We start from the raw sequence: 25813 nt of genomic DNA on the forward strand, positions 1-25813 counted from the left end.
AGGTGCATGATTCTTGCTCCTCACCTCAGAGGTTCAACGATCAAAAGTGGGTGTTGAAGGGCCCTTTTGAGCCAAATTTCTAAGCATTTTGTTGAAACCCATGGCATATGGAGTGTTTTCACTGGCCTAGTAAAAGAATGCATATGCCCTTAGACAAGCCCTTTTGCATCTGCTGTTTTCAGGTAGACTGAACTTTTGCAGCCCTGACAGGTCAGCAGAGGTTAGCTACAGATCAGTGGGGGGTTGTAATGACTGCCCACATTGGCCCTCTAAAAATCTAGAAAAATGCAAACAATATATTAAAAAAAAGAAACGTTTGCAAAGCATTTACTTTTACTGTGCCCTCAGAACCCCATCTCTCTCAGTTTCTCTGTGAGAGCCATTGTTACCTGCTCCCATTGCTGTGTCAAGAGTAGTATCAGTAGCTTGGTACAGCTGGTAGTTCTTTGTGCTCCTTACTCCAGGTCCTCAAGGAACAGAAAGGCACTGGAAGGCTTGCAAATGGTATGGCAAAATAGAAGTAGCATTCATCTAGTGCAGGCCCACCCCTTCACTGAGCAGAGGCTGGTGCATATTGCGGCGTCAACACTATGTTCTTGCGTTATGCATGAGTTCTTGTTTTCGATCTTGGCTCAGATCAGGAGGAGGAGGAAGTGGGCATGGATGGGGCATTTAATATGGAGAGCAGCTGACCGACGGTCCCTCGAGGCAGCTGAGTGGATTTCAAGGGAAGGAAAATGTAAGGCAGGGTGAGGCAGAGTCATTTGGGCGAATGAGAGAGGAAGCTTGTGTGGCTGGGGTGGCTGCTGCACCTGGAGCAGGACAGGGTTAATCGAAGGTCAGTGGATGTAGTTTTGCAGCTGCTGTTGCTGCTGCTGATGATGGTGATGGTCGTGGTCGTCTTATTTCCACTTCGCACTTGACTCGTTTGGCGAATGTCCTTGTGCAGAAAGCGCATGAGGAGCAGACGGTGCTGCGTGGTCAGGTGGAACAGCTGCAGTCGTCTCTGGAGGTGGCTTCACGTGAGGCCCAGGACCACCAGCGGGACCTGCAGGGCCTGGCACACCGGGTCTCCCTCCTTCAGGCCGCCCTTGAAGCCACGCAGGCATCCTCTGCGGTGGCACCTGGGGACACAGCGGGGTAAGTTGCTGTGGACACTGGGTGAAGGTGGCTGCTCATCAGGAGGACACCCACTTTCAACTCATTTTGAGCAAAGCGTCATTCCATCCTCTTGTTTTCCATCCACCGTTATTGTGTGGAATGTGAACATTTTGACAGGAACCTGTCTGGGCGGGAGACAGACGAGAAAGAAAGGCAGTGGAAAATAGTCTGACCAAACGGCCCATGGGCTGACTTGGCTTCTTGGTCATAGAAGACTACCACCCGGAAGTAGTCATCCCTTTTGAATCTTAGTCGGCCCTCGAAACGGCACATTCCTGTATGAGCTTTATAATCTGGCTATTTTCCATTTTCGTTCTTTCTCGTTTTTTAGCGTGTGTGCCGCTTTACTCTTAGCTCTCTGTCATAGACTTGCAGCTAGGAGATTACACTGGCCACTGGTAAGTTCTCCACTAGGTAGGCCTTGATGCTGCCTGATTTGACTCGCATGTTCCCCTCCTCAAAGTTTCATTGTGGACCCTTTTTGATGCATGCTGTGAGCGTCAGTCTATCCATGAATGTAGCCCTTGTGCTCTGTGATGTGCCCTGTGCTCAGACGAATGTCCTGGTCCCCACCCTTGTCCTTGCCATGGCAGCTGTGGCTCCGCAGACAACCTGGAGATGTCCCCCCCACTACCTGCCTGCATGGTGGATAGCCTGAGTCAGGCGGAGCAGGAGCGGGAGCAAGCGCTGCAAGAGCAGCTGGCTGTGGCCCAGAGGGAGGCCGCCCGCCTCTCACAGCTCCTGTCCCAGGTGCAGGAGGAGACACAGGCAGCCCACACACAGGTGGGACACAACAGACAAAAAAAAAAAAAAAACGAATGCTACAAGCAGTCCTGTCTTGGTGATGTGGCTACACCTCGACCGGTAGAGGGAGGCTAGCTGAGTTATGATGCACACAGAAAAGCTAAAGCTAATGGCAGTGCCGGTGAATGTTTGTCTTGTTCACTCGTTAAGCTCCTCATTTCCTAAGTTCTTGTTGGCTGTCTTTTACGTCTTGAGTGTGAATAAAGCAGCCGTGGGTACAGAGAATGTAACCCTTTTGGGTTACACTGTTTGAAATGGAACGTAAAAAACTTTGCGGCAGTTTTTCTTTTTTCTTTCTTTTTACTAAGAGGGCTCAGTCTGCATGCCAGCAGTTTGGACCTCAATTCAGAAATGAACGGCCCCTGAAGTACAGTATTTCGTTTCCTCTCACTTCTTTTATAGTGCTGGGGGAGAGGACTTATTAATCCCAAATTGCAATGTATTTCTAGACTGTATTGCTCGCCATGAGAATGGTGAGAACTTGAATGATTGCATTTTTTTCCCTTGCGCATGTTGTTGAATGCGGCCAGGTGGCCAATCTGGAGCAGCGTGTGGAGCAGTTGGAGGCTGAGAAGGCGCAGTTGAGTGAGGAGGCAGAGGCACGTTGCCAGCGACTGCTGGAAGAGAAGCGTCAGCTGCGGCAGTCCCTGGCCGAGATGAGCAACAGCCTGGCTGACAACTCTGCCCTGCTGGGTGCCGCACGCCGCGACCTCGACGACCTCCACTCACAGCACCTTCTCGAGGCAGGTGGACAGAGCACTGATGTGTGCAGTGGGTGCGGTAGCTGCTTCCGTCTTGGAAAATCTTTCCACAGCTGTGCAAGTCCGCAAACGGTTAAATTATGAGCATGTAGAAAATATCCAAACCAAAGTGGATTGTCACACATGCTTTATCTCTTGCATGTTCTCTTTGAGCTAAATGTTGTTTTCTGCCTGTGTCTACATGAAGTGCCGCGATGGCTCAATGGGTATGCCGTTCAACTGCCTAATCCACGGTTGCAGGATCAAATCCAGGCCACAGCGGCCACATTCTTATGGAAGCGAAATGTTTAAAGGCACCTGTGTGGTGCGCAATGTTGGTGCATGTTAAATAATCAGCAGCCAGTGCCTCTCTGTGAACAGTGGTGAGAGTATCTCAGGATTACTCTGGCTGAGCCAGCATTGCAGACTGGGTAGCATAGCGAGAGACCCAAGGCATCGCAAGACAAAGTGTGCGGATAATTGTTTCGCACCATTGCGTGACCTAGTGGGTGGGATTCTGAGTTCTTTTTTTGTTTGTTTCTGCAGAGGAAATTTAAAATTGGCACACGCTTTCTTGAAGCAGGACACTTACATGACATCAGCGAACTTCTGTTGTCTGGCACCTCTGAGATCACTGTGAAATAAATGCATGCCCCCAAATATCAACACACCACCATAGTTCCGCATAATAAAGGCTTTTATATTGTGAGCTTACAGATCTGGCTGCTTTTAAAGAGTGTTTTAGCACAGCTGTGTGTGTATAGTACGGCCAGTGCGGTGGCACATGGCCATTGCTACCATGGTGCCATGCTTGCCCTCATTTGCCGTGTAGTCATAGTTACCATAATCACCGCATTTACTGTACGGGAGTGCTAATTTGCTCTGCTGATGACAGCAAAGCACTCCTGTTCGTTTTTTTTTAAATATCTCATGTATGTTTAAAATTAGCTGTCCTAAACTGAGGACGCAGCAGTGCCTGCCACCGCGATTGGAATGCAGCCATTGCAGCTCGTGCGGCAGCAAGCTTATCCTGCCGCAGGTGTGCTCCTCGCCACGAGCAGTACCCCTGTCGGCACCAGAATCATGTTGCCCTTTGCTTACATGCAGCTGTGAGATTTTGAACCTCACTTGCCATGCCATACAGTAGCTGAGCATACCATACCATGCTTTGTCACTGAAATAAGAAAACAGTGGCCTGTCTCATTTGAGACATTCTGAATGCTCCCCTGGCTGTGCGCAGAAGGAGGACTGGAAGCGTTTTGAGGCGGACCTGCTGACAACGGTGCGTGTAGCCAACGACTTCAAGACGGAGGCCCAGCAGGAGGTGGAGCGGCTCCAGTGTGACAACCAGCAGCTGCAGGAGAAGGTCGAGGCCCTGGAGGCCCAGCTGGCCAAGCTCAAGGTGTGTGCCACCTCCCACTCTCTTTCCCTACAGATGCAAATGCTGCACTTACTATATAACTCCAGGTGGTGGGAGTTAATCCAGAACTTCCCCACTGAGACACCTCTCGTAGCCCATGTACAGCTTTGGGACATTGCACACAGAAAGCATTCTATGAGACCATTTGAACAGTACAATCAATTTAACCTTGTCATAGCGGACCGGTAGAAAAATTGTAATATAATTCAATATAGCCAAAATGTTTAATATAAAATTTTGTCAAAAATGCATGCAAGTACGTCGCACTTTACTGAGTTGATGCTTGCTAGAGAAACGGGGAATTTTCCCCCCAGGTTTTCCCAGGGGTTTCCCGGATTTTAGCCGTGTTCTAAAGGATGCTAAAGTCAATCTAGAACTGAAAATTTGTCTGCCCTGGAAAGAAATTTTTTTTCATATTTTGAGTTTACAGTCCCTTTAACTTTGATGCCCCGCATGCAGAACAAGCAGGAGCTCTCCCCTAAGACCCACTCCTCCTCGAGCGATGGCACGGCTGATGGCACCCCACAGGAGGGGGCAGCACTGAGCACCCCACCTCGAAGCTGTGGTGGTGGCAGCCGGCCGTTGTCCAAATGGAGCGACCTGCGCCCCAGTAGCAGCAGCAGCAGTGCCCAGCACTCGGTGCGAAGCCTCATCGAGTCCATCGAAAATGCCACCAAGCAGGCCAAAGGTGAGCCGGCCTCCATGGCACTCCTGGCTCAGGGATAGTTGCCATTCCAGACAAAAAAGTTGGTTCCGCTTTTTGCTGCTTAGACCCTGTGCTGACGCATTGCATCTTGCAGTTTAAGAAGCTGTCTTCACCTGAACCTTGGGGACCTTTCATTACTACCCCATTACACGGGCAATCTCAGTGGCCATTGAGTCAGTGGTCATTGAAAATTTCAAGGTTCATCCAGGTATGGTGCTGCTGCATGGCAAATTTCAGTGGTCATTGAGTAGTGAGCGTGCAGTCCAAGAGATGGCGTTAGGCGTGGCAAAATGCAGTGAGAAGTCCATGCAGTAAACCACAAGTAGCACATCAAAATAAGACCTGCTTTTAGCTGAAAGTTGCTCGCCTCACAATTTGGCACAATCCACAGACAGTGATTGGAGAGCTATGTTGGGTGACGAATGCCCATTTCATTATAGAACCATTCATTCTTTTGCTGGCAAAGCTGGTACAGACAGTGAATGCCCAAGCCATCTTTCTCGTGTTCTACGCTGCTCTCATTGCAGCACTTGTGGTGCACGTCTCGTAATCAGTCGTCCCAAAGTGCGTGAAGAGGCTAAAACGAGCGAGATGCGGGCACACAGCTCATGGCGAAAGTGGCATTGGCTTGTTTACCTCTGACAGTCTGTAGAGGTATCACTTCAACTGCTGCAAATTTATGATTCCTTGATTTTGTTGCTGGGCAATCATCATTGCGCTAATTGATCATTGTTTTCATGAAAAGCATCAGGATACATTAAAATAAGCATATCCACTGGTACAAAAAAATCTTCTTGATAATCTTCTACACCACAGCATTTTTTACGAAACTCTTGCGGGATAAGGCATCTAGCTTGTATTAGGTTGCTAAATCAAGTTGTCGGACCCTGTGAGTCCAATTTGGCACGAATTTTGCTTGTAGACAGCACTGGTGAGTGTTAGTTGATAATGCTAGCTTTAGCTGAGCCTTTGCATGCCCTGCTGTAGCTGCAGGAGGGGCAGACTTGTGTGATACCGAGTGTTGCGTGCACGTGGCTGTTTGTACGAAAAGCCATTTCTCACGCCTTGTGCATGCACATAGTTGTCCACATGACAGCCACGGTGGGCCAGGATCTTACGTTTTTTTGGTGAAGAGTAACCGATTTAGCCAGTTCTCCTCTCGTGAATGTCGGCACCCATACATTTGCAACTTCCCATGCACAGGATCATGAGTAGGAAATAAGCCTTAGCTGCTTTTATCCCAACAAACCCAGTGTAAGTAACTGTAAGATAATCAGAATTTTTTGGAAAGTACCTTGGTGAACTGGGGAAGGAAAATGATGGGGTTGCACTGAGGCATGTGCGAATATTCGATAATTTCAAATATTTGGTGGAATAGTAAAATATTCGATATTTAATTCGATCTGAATATTTGATATTTGAAATCTCAAAGTATTCATCTCAAGCGAACAACGTTTCTTCTGGGACTCCTGCTGCGTGTGGTTTTGGTTCAGCTTACCTCCTCCTGGATGGCACTGCCTGCACTCCTGCTGCTGCACACCCGCCCGTAGGCCGGAGCCGGTGTGCGCGTGCTTGCAGCAACAGACGCGAGCAGGTGGAAGCACGGCGCTCAGATCTGTACCTGCCACGTGTCTGCAGCCTCGTTACTCGCGGTACGCAAGCATCGGAACCGGCACAGCGACATGCATCAATAGAGAGAGATTTAGCGCAGTGCCATCTGCTTCCGTGCATGTGCTGATGTGCTGATTGGTCCAGCGCCTTGTGGCATCCTCAGGGCCATCTGCACATGAGCAGCGCCTCCCTGCAGAGGTGGATTGCACTATGCCAAATCTCTAATTGGAGGACGCGTGGCGTTCTTTGCTTCCGCGGAACTAGTCTGAGCTGACTACAGCTACCACAGCCGCTCTTCTCCGCGTGAATTTTGCTAAACAAGCGCGATGATGCAATCATGAAGGGAGCTAGAGCAAGACGCATGGAGATGGGTGCCTTTTTCCGACTCCCGACGCGGGGTGGCACTGGACATGCGGTGCGTACGCATAGCACGTGTCATGGAGTCATCGCCTAAAAGCAACAGCTGTGCAATAACGCACTCGCAGTTAAGAGAAGCAGTTGGAGGCCCCACATAGTATAGGATTACGCAGCCCACAGATACATCACCACCGCATGAAGATCGGCTGCCCCAGTTTCTGATGGCCATTTTTGCAGGAAGTTGACACAGCTTTATCGAGTTGTTTGACAAAGCTTCAGTATATTCTCTTTGTTCACATAGCAGCCTTTTGTGTTAAAAAAAATGCATACATGATTTTGAAAGTGCCTCTTGTGCCATTAGTTCAAACCAAAAAACTGCTGATGTGCCAAAACCTCGGCCTACTAGATACATTACCCGACATTGCTTGAAGACAAGATGCACTGCCTCCATGGTACAATTTTCCTACAATCTGTGATTTCACCCTTACGCAGTTCATAAAAAACAAACTCCACGACAACATATACTACAAGAATTTCTTGCACTCAAGCAAAAATACAGTAAGTTCACAGATTTTTATACAGATGGCTCAAAAACAGATGTTTACCTAGGAAGTGCAGTGGTGCGAGGTAATTCGGAGAAAACAGTAAGACTTCCACATTGCGCATCCATCTTCACTGCAGAACGTTACGCAGTCTGGGTGGCCATAGACAAAATATTAAAGGAGCACCTCACAACCAGTATAATCTACACAGATTCCTTAAGTGTGCTTGCAGCTCTCCACGCTAGAAACGCTATCACCCCTATTCTTGGTGACATTATACAACACAGCATAGTAACAGCCGCACCTAAACGACAAAATATAAAACTCTGCTGGGTCCCGAGTCATATTGGAATAAAAGGGAACGAGAAAGCAGACTTGTGCGCTGCTCAAACTCATAGGATGGAAACGAAAAAAGTAAACATACCTTTTAACGATTGCATAAAATTAGTACAACGGAAATTAAGGAAGAAATGGCAGTCGACTTGGAACAGTGAAGTCAATAATAAACTACATTTGGTAAAGCCGGTTTTAGGGGAATGGAGGTCGTGTGACCACCAGGAACGCTTCAAGGAAGGGATTCTCTGCCGTCTCCGAATAGGCCACACTCACCTTACACATAACTTCCTGCTAACAAAACAAAACAAACCTGTTTGCGAAGAATGCGGAGATGAACTTACCGTTAACCACATTTTATTCTCTTGTGCAAAACTGGAAAAACTAAGAAAAAAATACTTCACTGAATTTTATAATGAATGCATTCCTTTTCACCCAGCACTGCTTTTAGATGATAATGCCATTGTTAACATACCTTCTCTTTTTAGCTTTTTAAAAGAAGCAGGTGTGCTTGAAAAACTGGAAATTTCGATCCGCTAGTTCACTTTATTAGATGATACACCTCAGCTACTTTCTCATTCATGAGAAGAAGGCTGAGGTTTTTATTTAACTGGTTGGGAGCCTCGGGATCCTTGCCCAGGCAAGGATAGGCGCTGAGACTACCTGACCTTCTTAAGGCTTTTAACATTAAAGTTTCGTTTCTTCCGTTATCATACTAGGTAGTACAGTTTTATTAGGCCATCTACACTAGCGATCATTTTTAACATTTTTGAAAATTCTACAGAAAACTCATTCTATACCTTGAGCTTGGCGCATGATGGCCTTAGCTGCCTATGTGCCATAAAACCCAACACAACACAACACTGCTATTTGCACTTACTTAGTTACATCATGTTTAGAGAGAGGACGTGAGTGCAGTGGGTTAGGAAACAAATGCACAATGATGCTAGTCCAGTTGAGATCAGGAAGAGGAAGACATGAGCTGGGCATGTAATGCATAGAGTGGATAACTGATAGTTTCTTAGGGCAAACAAGTGGGTTCCAGTAGGAGATAAATGTCGCAGGGAGCAGTGGGGAGCCAGATGGGCAGATGTAATTGGAAAGTTTGCGGGGATAGGATGGCCGCAGTAGGCACAGGACAGGCTTAATTTGAGGGTTATGGGAGAGGCCTTTGTCCTGCAGTGGACGTAGCTGGGAGGATTATCATAGTGATGATGATGACAGTGATTTTTAAGCCGTTTTCCTTTGACATTGTTGACTGCGGGGTTTTCGCTAATGCATCCGATTGCAACAGCGCTTTCTCGCATTGTGTGCAGTTTAATTCGGTAAGTACAGCATAAACTGTGGTATGCATTGGCAGGGCTGGAATGTTGTTGGCAGGAGCAGTAGGGAGTATTATGTGGAGAATAAAGGGTCACACCATGAAGATCACATCTTGCGCCAAGTTGTGTGAATATTTACCCAGGTAGAGGAACATTACTGCTTACCAGCCACATGTTAATGGAGGGTGGTGGATTGTTTGAGTCGCTTGGTAGTGTTATTGACGACCCACTCTTTGGCACGACATCAAGTATGGAGCAAAAAGCACTATTAAAGGTCTTCCGATCATGGCTGGTCATTCTGACTGAGGATGTTCATGGCTTAAAACATGTGGCTACAACTGCCTTTGCCAAATGTGTAGCTGTCTATTGGCACTGTCACTCTAAGAATTTAATACAGCACAAATGCGGGACTAAAAAAAGAGAAAAGTGCAGGCAGTGGACTTGATTTCTACTCTCCTTATCCTGTGTATGCATTGCTTTGGATTTCTTAATAAACCAAGGCCAGCCTGTGCACTTAGTCTTTCTTATCTTGGTCTCTTACACCTGAAGGAACGCATAAGTGAATATTTCTATCTTTTTTCTTTTAATTTGCGGTTTTATATAATAGGAAAGTATTAGTTTAATTATATTTTAGCTGAAAGATCATTGATTAGAAAGTCGAAGAAAAGGCAACCATGTGCTGCTGGTGGAATCCGAACCCATGACCCTGCCGTGCCACCTACAGGAGTGGATCATGTTTGGTTTATAGGCCTATTGGTTTGTAGAGTAACCTCTGTGAAAGTTGGCAGGACCATTACTTTCTTTTGCTCCTTTTTTTTTTCCGCATAACGAAACACCTGATACTTTAGGCCCTGAAAAATTCACCATTGGGTCATGCATCATTTATTTGTGCATGCAGCATGGTCTGGAATCCATTGTTTTTGTTGCAAGTCCGGGTGCCATGATCAGATTGTTTCAGCCCTTGAGCAAGTATAAATGAGTGTTTTGAGATGCCTTGCGGATGTTTTCTGTGCACTGTAGGTCCTAGTAGCAGGAGCTCTTCCACCAGCAGCCTCAACAGTCTGGCCTCAGATTCAAGGTCAGCGGTGGCGGCAGCAAATGCTCTTCTCCTGGGGAATGCCAGTGACATCTTGTCGAAGGTGAGGACCTGGTTGCTGCTGCTGCTTTACTCAGTTGGCCAGTTTTGTGTCTGTCCACATCAGTAGTCATGACAGTGCCTAAGACATTTACTGCACAGTAGGCTCCCTTTAAGGTGAACTTGAAGGGACCAGAAAATTTGTTCATCTTATCAGAAGTTCGTCTTAATAGAAGTGCCCCTAGAAAGATGTGCGAGCATGCTAGGTATGTCCATATATGTACTGTATGAAAACAATGAATAAAATAGCCTTTGCGAGGTATGTCCATATATGTACTATATGAAAACAGTGAATAAAAAATTCGACCGCGGGGGTCGAATTTCGATGGAGGCAAAATTCTAAGGGCCCGTGCACTGTGCGATTTCAGTGCATGTTAAAGAATCTCAGGTGGTCGTGATTTCCGGGGCCCTTCACTACGGCGTCTCTCATTGCCTGAATCGCTTTGGGATGTTAAAAATTCATCTGTTGTCTGTTTCTGTAAACACAGCCTCCAGTGGAGTAAGAAACGTGCAAAAGAGTTCGATCATTAAGCGTAGCAAGCAGCTGATCTTGGACAGCTGATCACTGCAAGCAGTAGGCCAGATAGTAGACGGTGCTTCTTTCTCAAGCTCACGGTGTCCTATAAAACTCAGTCTATAGCTTGAAAACAAAATAGTGCAGCATGTCTTTGCCAGTTTCTTTTAATAACTTAAAGAAATGTCTTGCACAGCTGATCCCTGCAAGCGGCCAGACATATATTAGAAAGTGAGAAGAAGAAGAAAAGTGCTTTGTCCACACCGCTGGTTGGCACAACGGGCTAGTAGGCCAGATAGACGGTTTCTACTGTCTCAATCTCGCAGTGCCCTATGAAACTTGGTCTATAGCTTGAAAACAAAATGTTGCTACGTGTCCTTGCCAGTTTCTTTGTCTAAAAGAAATCTTTTCAGCCTCTCGAGTTCAAGGAACAATTTCAAGGAGTGAGTTCCTCAGGGGTTGTCTGATTTTGAGTTTGTGTTCATCTGGGTGTTTGTCTGGAGTGCATTAAACGGCCTTTTATTGATGGAATTTTGCAGGTTATCATGACTTGGTTCCCTGCTTCTGTTCAGGCACCTCTGTGAATGAGGTTAAAGGCTTTGCCGTAACATTCGTATAACATTTACATTTCTTATGGTAAAAAAGAGATTGGAATGTGAAGAATAAATTTTTTCATGAAAGTTCTCTTGTGCATAGCCTGGCAGTTTACCACTCATTCTTTTCTCTCTCTCCCTCATGCTTTGTGTCACATAATGCTTTTGCCAGGTCGGAGGTAGGCATGCTGTATATTTTCACAAGTTGCAACAAGTTGCAAGTTGTGACCCCAGCCATCTGTGCATCCCTTCACTGTATCACAATTCCTCCATACACTTGCACCTGCAGAACCCATTCAAGGTGCCTGAAAAAGTGCGTCTCTCATCACGGCCTTCGCCGCAGCAGCCAAGCCAGCGCAGTGACGCTGGCGGGGACAGTGCTGCCGAAGCACCGGTCCGCGCAGAGCCCGACAAAACACACCCAGTCTCCATCCTGGCCCACAAGCTGGAACCCATCAGGAGGAATAGCTACAGGTGGGCGTCCATTGTTGGGCTGGACATGCGTCTTCATTCTGGTTGGGGAGAACTGATTCACAGTGAGATTCTTCTGGTGTGTGCAGTTGGCAGCAAAAGTTTACAGGATGCATGTGTTTGGGAGTAAATTTTTTGTAATGCTGCCTCCTGACATAGTCGCATGAAATTGATGCCAACGAATGGCGCATTGTTAAAACTGAAGGCACAGCGCACGAAAGACAGGACTAAGGTAGGGCCAACCACAGCGCTGACTTGCGACTAAAATGCTTTATTGCTCGCACGCAATAAATAGGCGAAAAAGGAGCACAATCAACAGATACAGCATCAGTGATGATTGTCAAGAAACACAACAAACAAATAAATTGGTGCATGCATGTCCCCTTGTACCTGGAGGCATTTTAAGCACTAGGCTTGCTTGATGGCACCGAATTAATTTTTTTTTTTTCCACAGCTACATTCTGTTCCATAAACTTTCGCTACAGATTGTGTTTAATGTAATCTTTCCTTTAGGTGACATTTGCAGGAAGTTCATGATAGTGCTTTGACTGCCTTATTCGTAGGTATGTCACTTGCAGCAGCGTGCAAGCAATTGAGGCTATTATGAGCCAGAAACAGGGTTACAGGCTTGCCACCTTATTTTTTTTTTTTTTTGCCAAGGCCAAAACATGCTGAACACTTAAGTGTTATAATTTAAAATGTCTGCATCTTTGAGAAATCCAAATACAAGTGAAGAGTTCCTGTGTGCATTGATACCAGCAAGCAAGCTGTTTATGTTTTCTTTTTTTCTTTTTCATAAAACTGCAGAAAATACTGTTTGCCCAGTTCTTTTCTTTTGTTTGAAAATCAAGCATGATTTGCTGGAGCCAGGTTGATTGCTTGTAACGAGCAGCCTATTTTGTAGTTGCAAAACCAGGAAAGTGATAGTACCCTTATTTCCTTTGTTTTACCAGTTCTTAAAACTACATGTACCGTACCATATTTACTCACATAATTTGCGCATTTTTTTTTTTTTTTCGTAAAATTAAGGCTTCAGAAAGGGGGCATGCAAATTACCCAAAGATTTTGCAGAAACGTCCTAAAAAACTCTACGAAGGTCATAAGGTCATAATGTGCAGTGTATACAGTATATTGCCACGTATATGTAGACCCCGCAACACGTGCCCCTTGCTGGCCAAAAAAAAGTTGACTCCAAATATAAGTCTATGCCTACTCCTACCCTTGCCCGCCCAAGACCCATGTTATGTAGCTCCCCCGCGTGATAGCATGATGGTATCTGCACAGCTCAAAGCAATAAACACAGAATGATACAATCGTAAGGCCAGCAGTCAAAGGCAAATGGTGATAGAAGGCGACAAAACGGTACCCTCTGTGGGGTTTAAATTGGGAGATAAATCCGTTCTCCCCGTTTAACCGCGGCTGACCCAGTTCAAAACCGCACGGACCCCACCCCGTGGTCGCGAGCGCTGTCGAGCGCTCGCCGACCACAGCAGGTCTTGCTCTGCGGGAACTAAGGAACGACACACTGGCTGACACAAACTAGGCATTTAATGCGACAACAACAATAATGCCAGCTAGCAACAAAATACACTGAGGAATCGAGGATGTCCGACTCACCAGCACGGCTACGAGCGAAGGTTCGCCCACGGTAGGGCAGGGGAAAAACTCCGAGGCCGGACGGGATGAGCTGAGGGGAACACGTTTCCACACGAGGTCGCCCGCCGACGAAGAGCGGAGCGGCCCGCGAAATGTCCGCGTACTTTCCCGGTCCCAAGGAGAAGAGAACCGTCTGTCCCCCGCGAGCGCGCAGCAAAATGCCATCCGTGGCACTGGTGTCGCTGCGACGTGAGCGCCTACCCCTGTTAGTTAAAGTAATACAACTGAGAAGAGTGCGTTGCGGGGGAGCTTACCACAGTTGGGGTGCATTGCGGGAAAGCGAACCATGGTGAGGCAAGTGCATCCCCACACCTAGCATGCAGCCTGGCTGAATAGCAGCAAACAGAAAAGCTAACGATTCAGTAGTTCTGGATTCTGCCGCAACGCACGCTCCAGAGGTTAGTGGAAGTTTGCTCGTGCAGCTATTCTTATGGGAAACTGACCTCCAGTGAGTGAGCCGGGTAAACGGCGTGCAATTGACTTTTTTTTACCTAGGCCAATTTGCAAACGAATGACTGATTTAAGTTCTTATGCAGATGCGTTAAAATTTTGGCTCTGTTACCTGAACCAGCTGCTTGAGGTGTGCATGCGGTGGTTTTGTTGACCACTTGCAGTGACCTGTCTTTCGAGAAGAAGGATCCACTGGCGTCACTGGTCAAGGGTGGGGGATCCAAGCGCAATGCCCTGCTGAAGTGGTGCCAGAACAAGACCATGGGCTACAAGGTACAAGGCACAACTCCCGCGCCGCCATCTTTGGCGGGTTACTGCGGGCAGGGGTTTGCCCTCATAGTAGTTTCTGAACTGGACCCTGCCAATCACAAAAAAAAAAAAAAAAAACAACTGAACTGTGAAGGACCACCAAGCTGTGCTTTTTGGACTGAACCTTTATTAACTTAACTAGCATATCTTGGAATATCATTGAAGTAGAAAGCTCTTGAAGTTGTACAGCATGCTCTAAAGCACTGTGTTTTCACTGCTTATCTTAATTATCATGATGAAATTTGGATGCCTCAAAGTGTGCCCTCTATATCCTCAAGAGAAGGACCATCAGCCAATGATTTGCATGTGCCGCAGGCCACTCCACTAACCTAAGAGCAAGTGCATGTTAGCACATAGCAGTACACGCCACTCACTCCTGCTTTGTACTTCACACAATTTTGGGGTCGACAGCCGAGATGCACTGGTTTGGCTCCCAGCTTCAAAATTTGAGAATTCATGACGAGGACAGAATCTGCTTCCTTGAATCAGGAATCGGCATATTGGGAATTTCTTGCAGGTATTAGAGAAGCACAGGCATTGCAGCTTACTGTATTGAAGAATATAAACTCCCATACAGGATTAGCAACTGCTGTGTATGTTTGGCATCAGGAATTTTCTTAATGCGCTAACAGAGTACTGAAGTCATATTTGAAGCTCCAAAAATTGCAGTTAGATTTTTGCTCTTTATTCTTGCTTAAAAAAAGAAAAATACCAACAGTCCTAAGCATAGGAGCGTGTAGTAGTTGTTTTCTAAACTGAGAAAAGTAAGCGTAATTATTAAGCTTTCAATGCAAGAGCATTACTTGGCTCATGCGAAAACCCTGCCGTGGTCAGAGAGCCGTGGCAGGCACGCATGGCAGAAATGCCGCATGCAAGTGATGTCATCACCCCTCTTGAAGGGATGTAATGTCACTGCCGCCACCCAGGCAAGGGAGGGAAACATGCAATACCCTCTCGCTTTGATGACAAAGCGGACCGCACTCTAGACAGGAGCAGCTGGCCCCCTCCGTCGCATGCACGGGGCAAGGTGTCTCTGTCCCACCTCACTTGATGTGGTACATGCAAACAGCTAGGAAATATGACGTGCCACTGTCGTATTCATGTGAACGGGGCTAGAGATTGCACAAAAGGGAAAGTCCCCGCCGCTGCTGTCAGTTGGCCTTCAGCTTTCGAAGAGTGAGGTTGGAGTGCTATGGAGTCTCAATCGTCCAAGCTGAATCACTCGCATCTACATCACCAAGCGAGACAGCTAAGCGTGCCCAGAGGCGGCAGTTTACCGCCAGCCAAGAACACAACCATTGTGACACTGCGAAATGTGTGAAGCGAGCTGCTGAAGGAGCAAAACAACGTTCACCCCGCAAGCCCCAAACAACAACTCAGTGACACACTTAAAGACTAGCAAAACTCGAATTTACAGATTATAAGAATTGTTTAGGTAGCCCCATAGTTTTTTGGCTCTTGTGTAGCCACATATCTTTAAGGCCATGGGCATGCGGGATTAACTGATGAATTGCATTGTTCATTTTTCTCTTGCCAGGCTGTACCAGACAGTTTATGCTTCAATTTGTCACTCCTATGTTTCATTCACATTGATGACCAAGAGGAGATGAGCATTGGCAAGGTTATGACAGCCCGACATGTTCATTCCAGCTTCCGTTTTTCATGCCCTTATCACATGATGTGTTAATGCTTGCGGAAATTTCGGCACTGTCTTTACCGTGCAACCGTGAAGTACTGAACTCGTTCGTTATTTATGACCTTGTGTGGCTGCGTCCTGTTCCCCCGTGCCCTGTATCCTGGAACAGGGCATAGACATCACCAACTTCAGCAGCAGCTGGAATGATGGGCTGGCTTTCTGTGCCCTCCTGCACACCTACTTGGGGGACAAGATCCCTTACGATCAGCTGGACAGCAAGGACAAGGTGAGCTGCAGGGGACGCTGCTCGGCTCGGCCCGTTTTGTGGCAACAGCAGCTTCTGGCCAGTAGAAAGTTTGCCTTTTGTGAATAGCTTCCTCGGGAAACCAGCTACAATGGTGCGGCCTTGAAAAAGACAATCCTGTGCGATTCAGTTGGCCAACCGAGTGGCACAGACAGGTGCATTTGACTGGTGCAGCCATTAAAGTAGTGCAGTTTTCCTGATATGAAGGAATCACTGGTACCAAAGCAAAGTTGTAATCACATGCATGCTCAACAGATTGCAGCATTCAGCTGAGCAAATAGAAAAAAAGAAGAGCCACCAACGCAGAGCAGGGACACATGTGCCCGCCTATTTCCTCTGCCACTGCACTTGAGCCAAGAGCTGCTCAAGAAGTAACAAATGTGCAGCCTGCAACATCAGCCAATGAAATGTGCATCTTGCCACCAAAAAAAGTAAAAAGCCTGCTCAGCAGTTTTGGTGTCTTAGCAAATCATCATAAATGGCTGATATTACAGACCACTTTATCTTCCATGCCTTAATGCGTACGATGCTTTGTTTCATGTCATGCCATGTGTTGTTGTGTGCTTGGCTTCTTGGCAAGCGAGAAGGGGAGGACCGAAGTGTCTTGCAGACAGCTCAGTACATGAGCATACATTGATTGGTGCATATGTTGGTACTAGGTGGCATGTGGCAAATTCTGTCTGGAACTTAAAAATTTTGTCTGGGTGAGGAGGTGAGCAAAGCAAGGGAGCACAGTCATGAACTGTGTGTACAGCATTTATGGCCGAACAACAGAGAGTCTGAGGCAATAACTGCACTGTGGTCCTGTGTAGGAATGGAGCTCAACCGTGTAAAGAGTATGTTGGGCATGGAGAGAAAGTTTCTTAAAAGGCTGATTAGATGTCAGCTGAGGCAGCGGCAGTTTCACTGTGTTGTAAATTAACAAACCTTCATAGTGTTAGCATTTTAAAATGGCGCAAAGTGATGAGTTGTTTTAGGTCCAGTGTGCTTGAGTAACTTGTGCATCAGTTCTCCTAGCTTCATTGCATCACATACTGACTGTGGTGATGGCAGTAGCCACCACTGTGGTCAAAGCTTCTTTAGGTCAAGGATGACATGTGCATGCTTTCAAATTTGATACACCGATGACCAGTGTTGGAAGAAGGCAGGCAACCTTCTGCACTTGTTTTCCATTTCGCATACTTAATTGATGGAGTGGTCATTGCCAGCGCTATTCAGATAGTTCCTGAAAGACTGACACTGCCATATTTCTGTAAGCCTTCCTTTTTATATCTTGGGTTTGCTTTACATCCTCCACTTTTTCTTTTTTTGTTTCAGAGGAGAAACTTCAGCATTGCATTTGAAGCAGCAGAATCAGCTGGGATCCCGAGCACTTTGGTGCGTGCAGTGCCTGTTCTGTCCATTCAGAAAAAGCTATGGAAAGCATGTCCTCTTTGGGGGCATGCACACCAATTTACGGTGATTTCTAATGTCTCTTGCAGAATGTCAACGAACTTATATGTCTCGAGCGCCCAGACTGGCAGTCTATCATGACTTACGTTACGTCCATCTACAAGCACTTTGAGACCTGAGGGGACCCAAATGGACCACAGCCTTGTAGTACTTCTGCCAAAGGAATGCGCACATGTCTTGTTGACGAAAGGGACTTAACCCTGTTTTTATTGCTTTTAATTTTATGTTCGCAGTTTTTCTCGTCCATGTTGCCCTGCCTTAGACTTCTCGATTTTTGCCATGTAAACAGTGCGTGGGGTTCTCACCACAATCTTAACAGCCACAGCATTCCTTGCAGTGGTGTGGTATCAATTCAGCCAGCTGGCTTTGCAATTGCTTGCTGAGGTGGAAAGAGTTTATGTGCTTACAGCGATCTTGAATGTTGTCAGCTTGCCGCCTCGGGTGAAAACGCCAAAGATGGCATCTTAGCTTGCAGTTTTTTCCAGTGGTGTAAAACTATATGCCTGTTTTTGGCAGCCCACAGAAGTGTTCACAGTATTGTTTAAAGACATGTACACCTTTTTCAGTCTCTCCATCATGCTGGTACTACTGCCTAGGAAGTGTAGACGTGCGCTTTTTTATACTGAATGCCAGTTTTGACCAGTAGCCTTCATGCAGTCTTCTTTTCAAAGTATTTTGTTTCATCGAACCTCGGTGGCAAGGGGCCTGGAACGCATCTCTTCATAATAGGTGAAGCTTGCGTTCGGTGTTCAAGGCTCTAGTATGGGGGGAAGTACAGGAAGGATAGCAGCTGTTGTCTGCAACACAGTTTCTTACTCAAGTTTCTTGTATGTATTTTTTGCCTGTGCAAAGTTTGTACGTGTGTGTGCGCACATTTGTCTGAAATACTCCTTTTGTAGTTTTTTTTTTCCTTGTCATATCACATGTTGTTCGCACACTTATATCGCATCTTCAAGTGGGCAGCATGCATCATTGTCACATGCTTCATCTATTTATGAGCCCATTTGTATTGTTTCTAACACAACTGTCACACAGAAAGTGTCACTTTTATTATGGTTGCCTCAAAGTCACTTTCACGGTGCCTGCAGACTGCTGTGTCTTTGACACATCTTTGCAGCATATGAAAATGAATGCTTGTCTTCACTGCACATTTTCAACATCAGTAAACTTTTGTTTTATGTGCACAAATTGGTTGGTGCCTTTTAGTGAAAGTCTCTGAAAGCAGTTCAGTTTGGTTTATTGTCTGCCTTTTGTACTGTGGCTAGATTGGCTTCACATTTCTCTCCTTTTTTGGTACAGAGGAAAAAAAAAGGAAATTCTCTTCACCCGTGTTGATTCAATGCTGTCAGACTCGGTGATAGCAACAGACGCATTGCATTGTTCTGCCTTGCACTGTGGGAGTGACGTTCTAGTGTAGTAGTCTATAAGCTGGTGTTGTTTGTGCCCTGACGTGACAGGGCTGTGGTCTAGTCATGTGTGTAAACAATTCTGTACGCCTGTGCACAGTAAATGAACCACCTTCTGCTGTATTTCATTGCCACAGACTGCTGTACGTAAGTGATCAAGGTTTTGTTCTTGTGCAAAAAAACAAAATATATGCAGCTGCATATTCACTGTAGAATGCAAATAGAAGTATATATGTATACTGCTCCATGCTATGGAGCCTCGGTGGTAGCGATTTCTCTGGGGCAAAAAAAAAAAAAAAAATTACCGCCTGTTCTTAAAAAAAATGACAAAAAAGTAGATGTCGAGCTAGGATGACTTGTCATGCAGGGCACCATCACTGATCTTGTTGGTGTTCTCGTCTCTGTTTGTAGCAGAGGCTTTTCTTCTCATGCCCTCGGTGTGTACGGGAGGACCATGTTTGGGGACAGGCTACCCGTCATTGAACGAAGGCATGCATGACAGTGCAAATGCCCTGCTTGTTGGAGCGGATGAGCTGCTCTGGTTACATGTGCAAGCATTTTGAAAACGAGTTTCAGCCTAGAATTGCAGGTGGCAGCCAAGGTATTTGTTTTGGAGCGAAGCTAGCCAGCGCGCATTTAGAGCAATTCTTTGTGCTGCAATGCCTGTTGAACAGGGTTCGTCGGGATCTGTGCTCACCTGCCAGCATGCCACTGTGGTCAAACAGCTTTCCTTTTCGGTGGTAGCTTTTGGTGGCAAAATTTCATAGTGCTCCATGCAACACACAGTATAAGATGTCTTGCATGCCTGTTGCATGGCTTTTTGTGTACTTGTTACCAGCTCAGCTTTCAGATAGGAGCACACTAAGAAAAATGCACAAATTGTGGCAGTGTGTGAATTTGGTTATTTCGAAGAATATCTTTGGGTCTGTTTTGAGGAAAAAAGTAGAGCAGATAGCAAAGCCATGTTTGAAGTAAAAAAGAGACAGAAGAAAATATTTTCATGCACCAAGGAAGTTGGGCAGCATTCTGGGAGTGATTTAGCGCTGGTCCTGCTCTTTCTGTATAGTGGTGTTATTAGGTGCTGCTGCCATTGAGGAAAGTCATCGCAAGCAGTAAACATTCTTCTGAAACGGCTGTTTGAGGCCAATTTTCTTGTACTTATTTTCATTTGATTCTCTTTTTGTTGTTGCTTAATGCACCACATAGGTGCAGGTGGCCTTGCCCGGATCGTTTGATGACCTCTGTTCATTTAGTCATGATGTAGCTTGCAGTTTATTCAACTGGGAGCGTCTCGAGCTAAAATTATTTCCTAGTGCTGAAGTTTTTTCTTTTCGTAATGCTACCTCAAATTGACCATTTCTCATTCAATGCACTAGTGCTGTTCCTTCGCTGTGTGAAACTTTACTTAAGGCAAACATGAAATTAACCACATTTATAGCATCAACTGTATGCTGCCTTGTATTTTGTGCTGTGTAAATTGGATTTGTCGGACATTGTTTTATTTACAAAAAAAAAAAAAGCCCTATGAGCAAAATTTGTTGCAAAGAATATGTAAAGGAACATCAGCTGAAAACTCTTCATTAGCTGGGAAGCACGCATGCTAAGGGCACTTATTCACAGCGTTCTCTCAACAGTGTCGAAAAGGCAGCTAACAGCAGATGCTGACAGGTTGTATTGATCAGAAATCGGGGCAAAGTGCAGCTCTAATTGATGTAGTCGGTGTAATATATGGTGTGCTGTTTTAGTTGGTGTAGAAGTAACACATGCGTAAAGTTTTATGCATTGTATTGGTTGTTCGCGTTCATGCTTGATTTTTTTTTTTTATTGTGAAATATGTTTATTCTGTGTTCAGTGCAGCTCTTGCCATGTGTTGATGGTCCAGCTGCATTACTTGTCACATTTTGCATGATCCTAGAGCAATTTTTAATGTCGCCTTACCCACTGCAAATCACATCTTAACTAACTTCACAATGTGCTGGGTGTAGTATTGCCCAGAATGACAGTATTTTGTTTTCTCTTGTTTTTGTGGTGTGTAAAATCTGCAGCTGTGGCAGTTCTAAGTTTCTGCTGGAAAACATGGTATATTTTGGTATTTAGCAATTAACTGTGGAAACTTTTCCACCTATTTTTACCAATTTTAGTATTAGCTAAGAAGGTTCGTTTGAGCTATTCTTCTCCTTGCTAGCTGCTATGTTTTGCATTCCATGGACTGTTGGAATGGAATTGTGGCTTGACTTTTTTCGTCAAACTCACATGGAAGGAAAGAATCGAGCAGAGGTGTTTTATTTTTTGATTCAACGCTCGTCATTGCTCTCCTAAAAAGCTAGCCAAGCTTTAAGGAAGTGGCGATCCATTTGATGTTTTAGTTCAGTCAGTAAATTGGGAATGACCACACTTTTTGTATCTTACTTGTTTCAGGAACATTTTTGACACATTCACAGCAGAAAGTAAGCTCGCACTTTCATGCATATTTTTCTGTACGATTTCTTATGCATTCTTTTCCGTGTACCACATCAACTACCGTATATATATAGCTTACCTGGCTTGAATGAATTAGGTGAATATGATAAGCGAATATGCCTGAATGGGTAAACTTGTGGTAGGCATTCATTGTTTTCTTTTTATTCAGATGGGAGAGGTAGCATTTTAATAAACAGCAAATATTTTTAGTGGGGTGTTTAAAACTGGCATGGTGCACTGTTTTGGGAAGGGGTTTAGGGAGAGAAGGCCTTTAAAAGAAGACAGGCAGGAGATTATACAAAAAGAAAAGATACAAAAAAGTTGCTGCCACGGAATTCTAGAGAGAGAGAGAAACTCTTTAATGAAATACAGAGAATTTAGCCGGCGTTTAAAAATCGCTGGAATGCTACTCTGCGTAGGGAGGGGAATTTGGGAGATATAGACAGAAGGAGAGCAGTGTGGAAGAGGTGAAACAAAAAAAAAAATTTTTTTTCCACTCGGGCACGGAATTCTGAAGCAGACATTTCAGGTAGTATACAATTAGCCTCAAGTTTTTCAAAAAGCCAGTGGCCAGCCTACATAGACAAGAGAGCTTATCAGTGAAATAAAGAGGCACTAAAACTGAACTGATGCTGAAAAGTAAGTCTTTTAGCTGATGCAGAAATTTAGCACAATTAATTAAAATTTAAGTAACTGCAGAAAGTTGACTTATTAAACACGCTTCACTTTTTTTTAGACATATTAGCAGGAATTGGTGACATTTGTTGTACTTGGCACCTGTAACTGTATGGGTGTGAAAATATTATGGGAGGTATGCATTCATCAAAATTTTGCCGCAATTTGCATGCAGTTTTAGTGGGTGCTTGCAATGTCACACATTCAAATTTGGTTGCAGAAGCTGAAACTCACTAGGCTGTGGTTTGGTATATGAGATTGTCGTTTCAGTCCACACATTTCTTTCCACTTTTTTTGTCTTCATGTGTGCAGCCGAGTACATGTAATGAATAAACTTTCATTTTCTCTTATGTAACAGCTGGTGATGTGTGGCAAGCAGAGCAAAGCACTAGAACATTTTTACTACTATTCCTGATACCTCATATGAAGCCCTGTATGATAGCTGCCAGCAGTGTTTGCAGCTGCTTCAGGAGGAAAGGTGTTCCAAAGAGCATTGTCCCGCCTTTTCATTTTTATTTCTGTTCCTCATTTGCATATTACCTCTCGCTTTATATGCAAGCGACTTGTACTGCTATTTGTAGGAAAAATGGTTCCTTGGCTCAAGTAAGCTGAAGTGCGCTTTTTGTACATTTGGTCTGTGTGCAGTGTGTGGCACGTATTGTCTTTGTACTCCACAAGAATAAGCAGGATGATTTATTCTGGAGATTGTACAAGCCTTTTGTACAGTTCTTTATTGTGTGCTTTTTATACTTAAATATGCAACACACTGAAATATGTTGTGTGTGAAGGTTTGATAAAGATATACCGCACAAGTATTGTGTCTTAATTTTTCTATAGAAAGGGACTGGGTGCAAAGATTATCCTGGGGAACTGGTTCATTAATGTGGAGTTGGACCAGAGTTTCATCACTAGCATTATGGTGACCTATCCTGCTTTTGTGCTGCTGTGGCCTAGATGGGATGGCTTTTACTGTGTAAGAAATACGATAACAGCGAAAGAGTAGCACATATTAATGTACACTTCCCGTCATTTTTTAGTTTTTATGGGCAGAGCTTTATTACTTTGGCGCTTTTGGTTTCGTGACCAGCAGAAGAGTACCTTTGGTACTTTTCTGCTGATCACAAAACGTTTGGGGTGACCACGGCTCGACTCCATGAAAGTTGAGGTGCACAGTCCTCATCGGTGTGTTGCGGTTTCAACAGCTGAACAATGGCTGTGACGGTAACGATTAGTATAGGTCACGTGAGGTATGACGAAAATGCGGTATAATCGCTGATGCGTCATTTAAATCCACTGCAACGCTGAAGCCAGCCTGTCCCAAGAACCGTAATCACAATGAGTGAAGAAGCAGTGACTGCAGTTTTCTTAATGCCTCGCGTGACCTATACTGACCTTTGATGTCATAGCCATTATTTTGCTCTTGAAACTGGAACAAGTGTGAAAAAATTCAATTATAAATGATTTAGCGGTTGTAGGTAAATTCCATCTGGTGATCCACATATAGTAATATCTTGTGCATCATTATATACAGAAGAAAACGTGCAACCCAAATTTGATGCCTACACTTCTTTAAAGGGACATAAGACAAATAGATGTCGACCTGCATCAGGGTACCGCGTTCTAATCGCTAAGACCACTCTCGCCGAAAACGGCTTTTCTGAGCAGAAATGACCAGAAAAAGGTTCGACTCCCGCCACCGGCCGGGTACCCACCGGTTTTCTAAAAAGCCGCCGCGGTGGCTCAGCGGTTATGGTGCTCGGCTGCTGACCCGAAAGACGCGGGTTCGATTCCGGCCGCGGCGGCTGGAATTTCTTTGGAGGAGAAATTCTAGAGGCCCGTGTCCTGTGCGATGTCAGTGCACGTTAAAGAACCCCAGGTGGTCGAAATTTCCGGAGCCCTCCACTACGGCGTCTCTCATAGCCTTAGTCGCTTTGGGACGTTAAACCCCATAAACCAACCAAACCAGGAAACTAAATTCATGTGTTGCCGCCACCGGCCGATTTTTCAAGTGAAATGTGTGCGTCGACACCGATATTACGGGGATCCCAGAGGCTATGTTAGACCACCATTCAGCGCGAGATTGAGGTCCCGAAGGACTTGTCTGTCGGCGCTGGACACCGACAGCCTGGCAATTTGGTTTGTTCTATGGGCTTCAATCAGCCCCTCCACCGAGTTGTGGACACCCACCACTGAACGCAGAGTCGACATACCGAAGGCATGGAAAAATACTTTGTTGGTTAAGCCGCTCCCCAAAAATATGAATTGGGAGTATAATCAGGGGAGGCGTGAAGCCAGGCCAAAATTTATTCAAAATTATTACGGAAATAAGACGGGCATATACTACGTGGATGCAGCGGGTCCAACCGAGGAGGGCATCTGCACCATTGCGGTGGTGCACGAGGGAAAGCAGGTGAACGGGCTCTCGGTAAAAAGTAGCGACGCGCTAATGTTGGAGGAAGTGGCGATTGCACTGGCCGCCACCCACTCCGACGCAGCGTACATGATGTCGGACTCGCAGCAGGTCTGCCGAAATTACGTGCGGGGTAGGATAACGCCGCTCGCCCGCAGAATACTATTGCCATTTGAGAGCAATTCAAATTCGGCTATGAGTAAAACAGATAGTATGGGTGCCCGGTCACCAGGAAGTTGAGGGAAACGAGGCCGCTCACGCGGCTGCCCGAGTATTCCTTCCCCCGGGTTCCATTCCATTCCCCGGTTCTACCGCGGCAATCATACCGATTCCGCTAATCTTACGCGGATATCACAAACCATTTACGCCTCTGCAGGAGGGTACTCCCGGGACCTGCCAAGGGTATTGACAGAACCGAGGAGTGCCACCTCAGACTGCTCCAAACCGGGTCTTTCCTAAATCCCGCCGTACCAAAACACGTGGCCCCGACATTCACGGGCAGGTGCAAATTCTGCGGGCAGTATGCTGACCTATACCACATGGTGGGGGCCTGCCAGTACAATACAAATATAGCAGTTATAAATCGGCCAACTAGGGAGGCTGAGAGGCGGCCCTGTCCAGCTCAGACCTGGAGGCCCAGCGGGCCCTGGTGGTCCAGAGAGCACGGGCAGCGGCGGCAGCCAATGGCGTCCCGGAATAGGGACTGCCACCCAGGTCAACGTCCATCCACAGCTTCCCTTCCCATTTCAATACAGTGCTACAGTAAATGTTTTCTCCTCGTCCTCCACCATTCACTTCAAAACGGTGGCAACCCATCCTTTTCGGATGGGAAGATCTTTAAATCCAATTTTCTTAGCGACAAATGAGTCTTTCGCTGCCTAGCAAGCTCCAGCATATACCGCAAGAGCCAGAAAATCAGTTCTCATGCAAAGCATGGAAGCCTTGTTGGAGCAGAAACCCGCGGCGGTGACCTTGTGGTGGTGTCACATAAAATCTTGATTGGATGGCGTGGAGTGTCACGTCACATGCCACGTAACCAACACTAATAAATTTCATACATGGCCGAATGGGATGTGAACGTGCGGCGGTCAGCTTTGTTGGCTGCTGCATTAGGCTACTATGCCATCTCCGCAGCCTAACACCCTGCATGTTAAACTGCCGGTCTCTCTGGCTTCCTGAAAGTATCCACTGCATTGTCAGTGGGTAATGGTAATTATGTTACCGTATCCAACGGATCAAACAACCTCAGTACAAAGTCGGGCCAACGACGCTATCCCGATCAAAAATTTGCTGGCGCTTTAGCATTGCTAAGCACGAAATAATGTGAGAAAGCGCAGTGGGCCACC

The 25813-nt window shown here is 45.8% G+C and overlaps 1 protein-coding gene across 5 annotated transcripts in view; it reads left to right on the forward strand.

Moving 5' to 3' along the window:
- LOC149364985 (cytospin-A-like) overlaps positions 1-22869 on the forward strand; it is a 40701-nt gene extending 17832 nt beyond the window's left edge. For all 5 annotated transcript variants that reach the window (XM_089575000.1, XM_089575002.1, XM_089574999.1 and 2 more), the window contains 11 exons: positions 950-1140; positions 1755-1944; positions 2496-2708; positions 3946-4107; positions 4585-4813; positions 10017-10135; positions 11528-11712; positions 13980-14088; positions 15930-16046; positions 17382-17441; positions 17546-22869. In XM_089575000.1, coding sequence (XP_089431126.1) covers positions 950-1140; positions 1755-1944; positions 2496-2708; positions 3946-4107; positions 4585-4813; positions 10017-10135; positions 11528-11712; positions 13980-14088; positions 15930-16046; positions 17382-17441; positions 17546-17635 — 1665 coding nt within the window. In that variant the 3' untranslated portion in view covers positions 17636-22869. The remainder of the gene's footprint in view (positions 1-949; positions 1141-1754; positions 1945-2495; positions 2709-3945; positions 4108-4584; positions 4814-10016; positions 10136-11527; positions 11713-13979; positions 14089-15929; positions 16047-17381; positions 17442-17545) is intronic.
- The last annotated feature ends 2944 nt before the right edge of the window (positions 22870-25813 follow it).

The sequence above is a fragment of the Amblyomma mixtum genome, chromosome 2 (genome assembly GCF_055824585.1).
Source record: "Amblyomma mixtum isolate Tamu chromosome 2, ASM5582458v1, whole genome shotgun sequence".
Lineage (NCBI taxonomy): Eukaryota > Metazoa > Arthropoda > Arachnida > Ixodida > Ixodidae > Amblyomma > Amblyomma mixtum.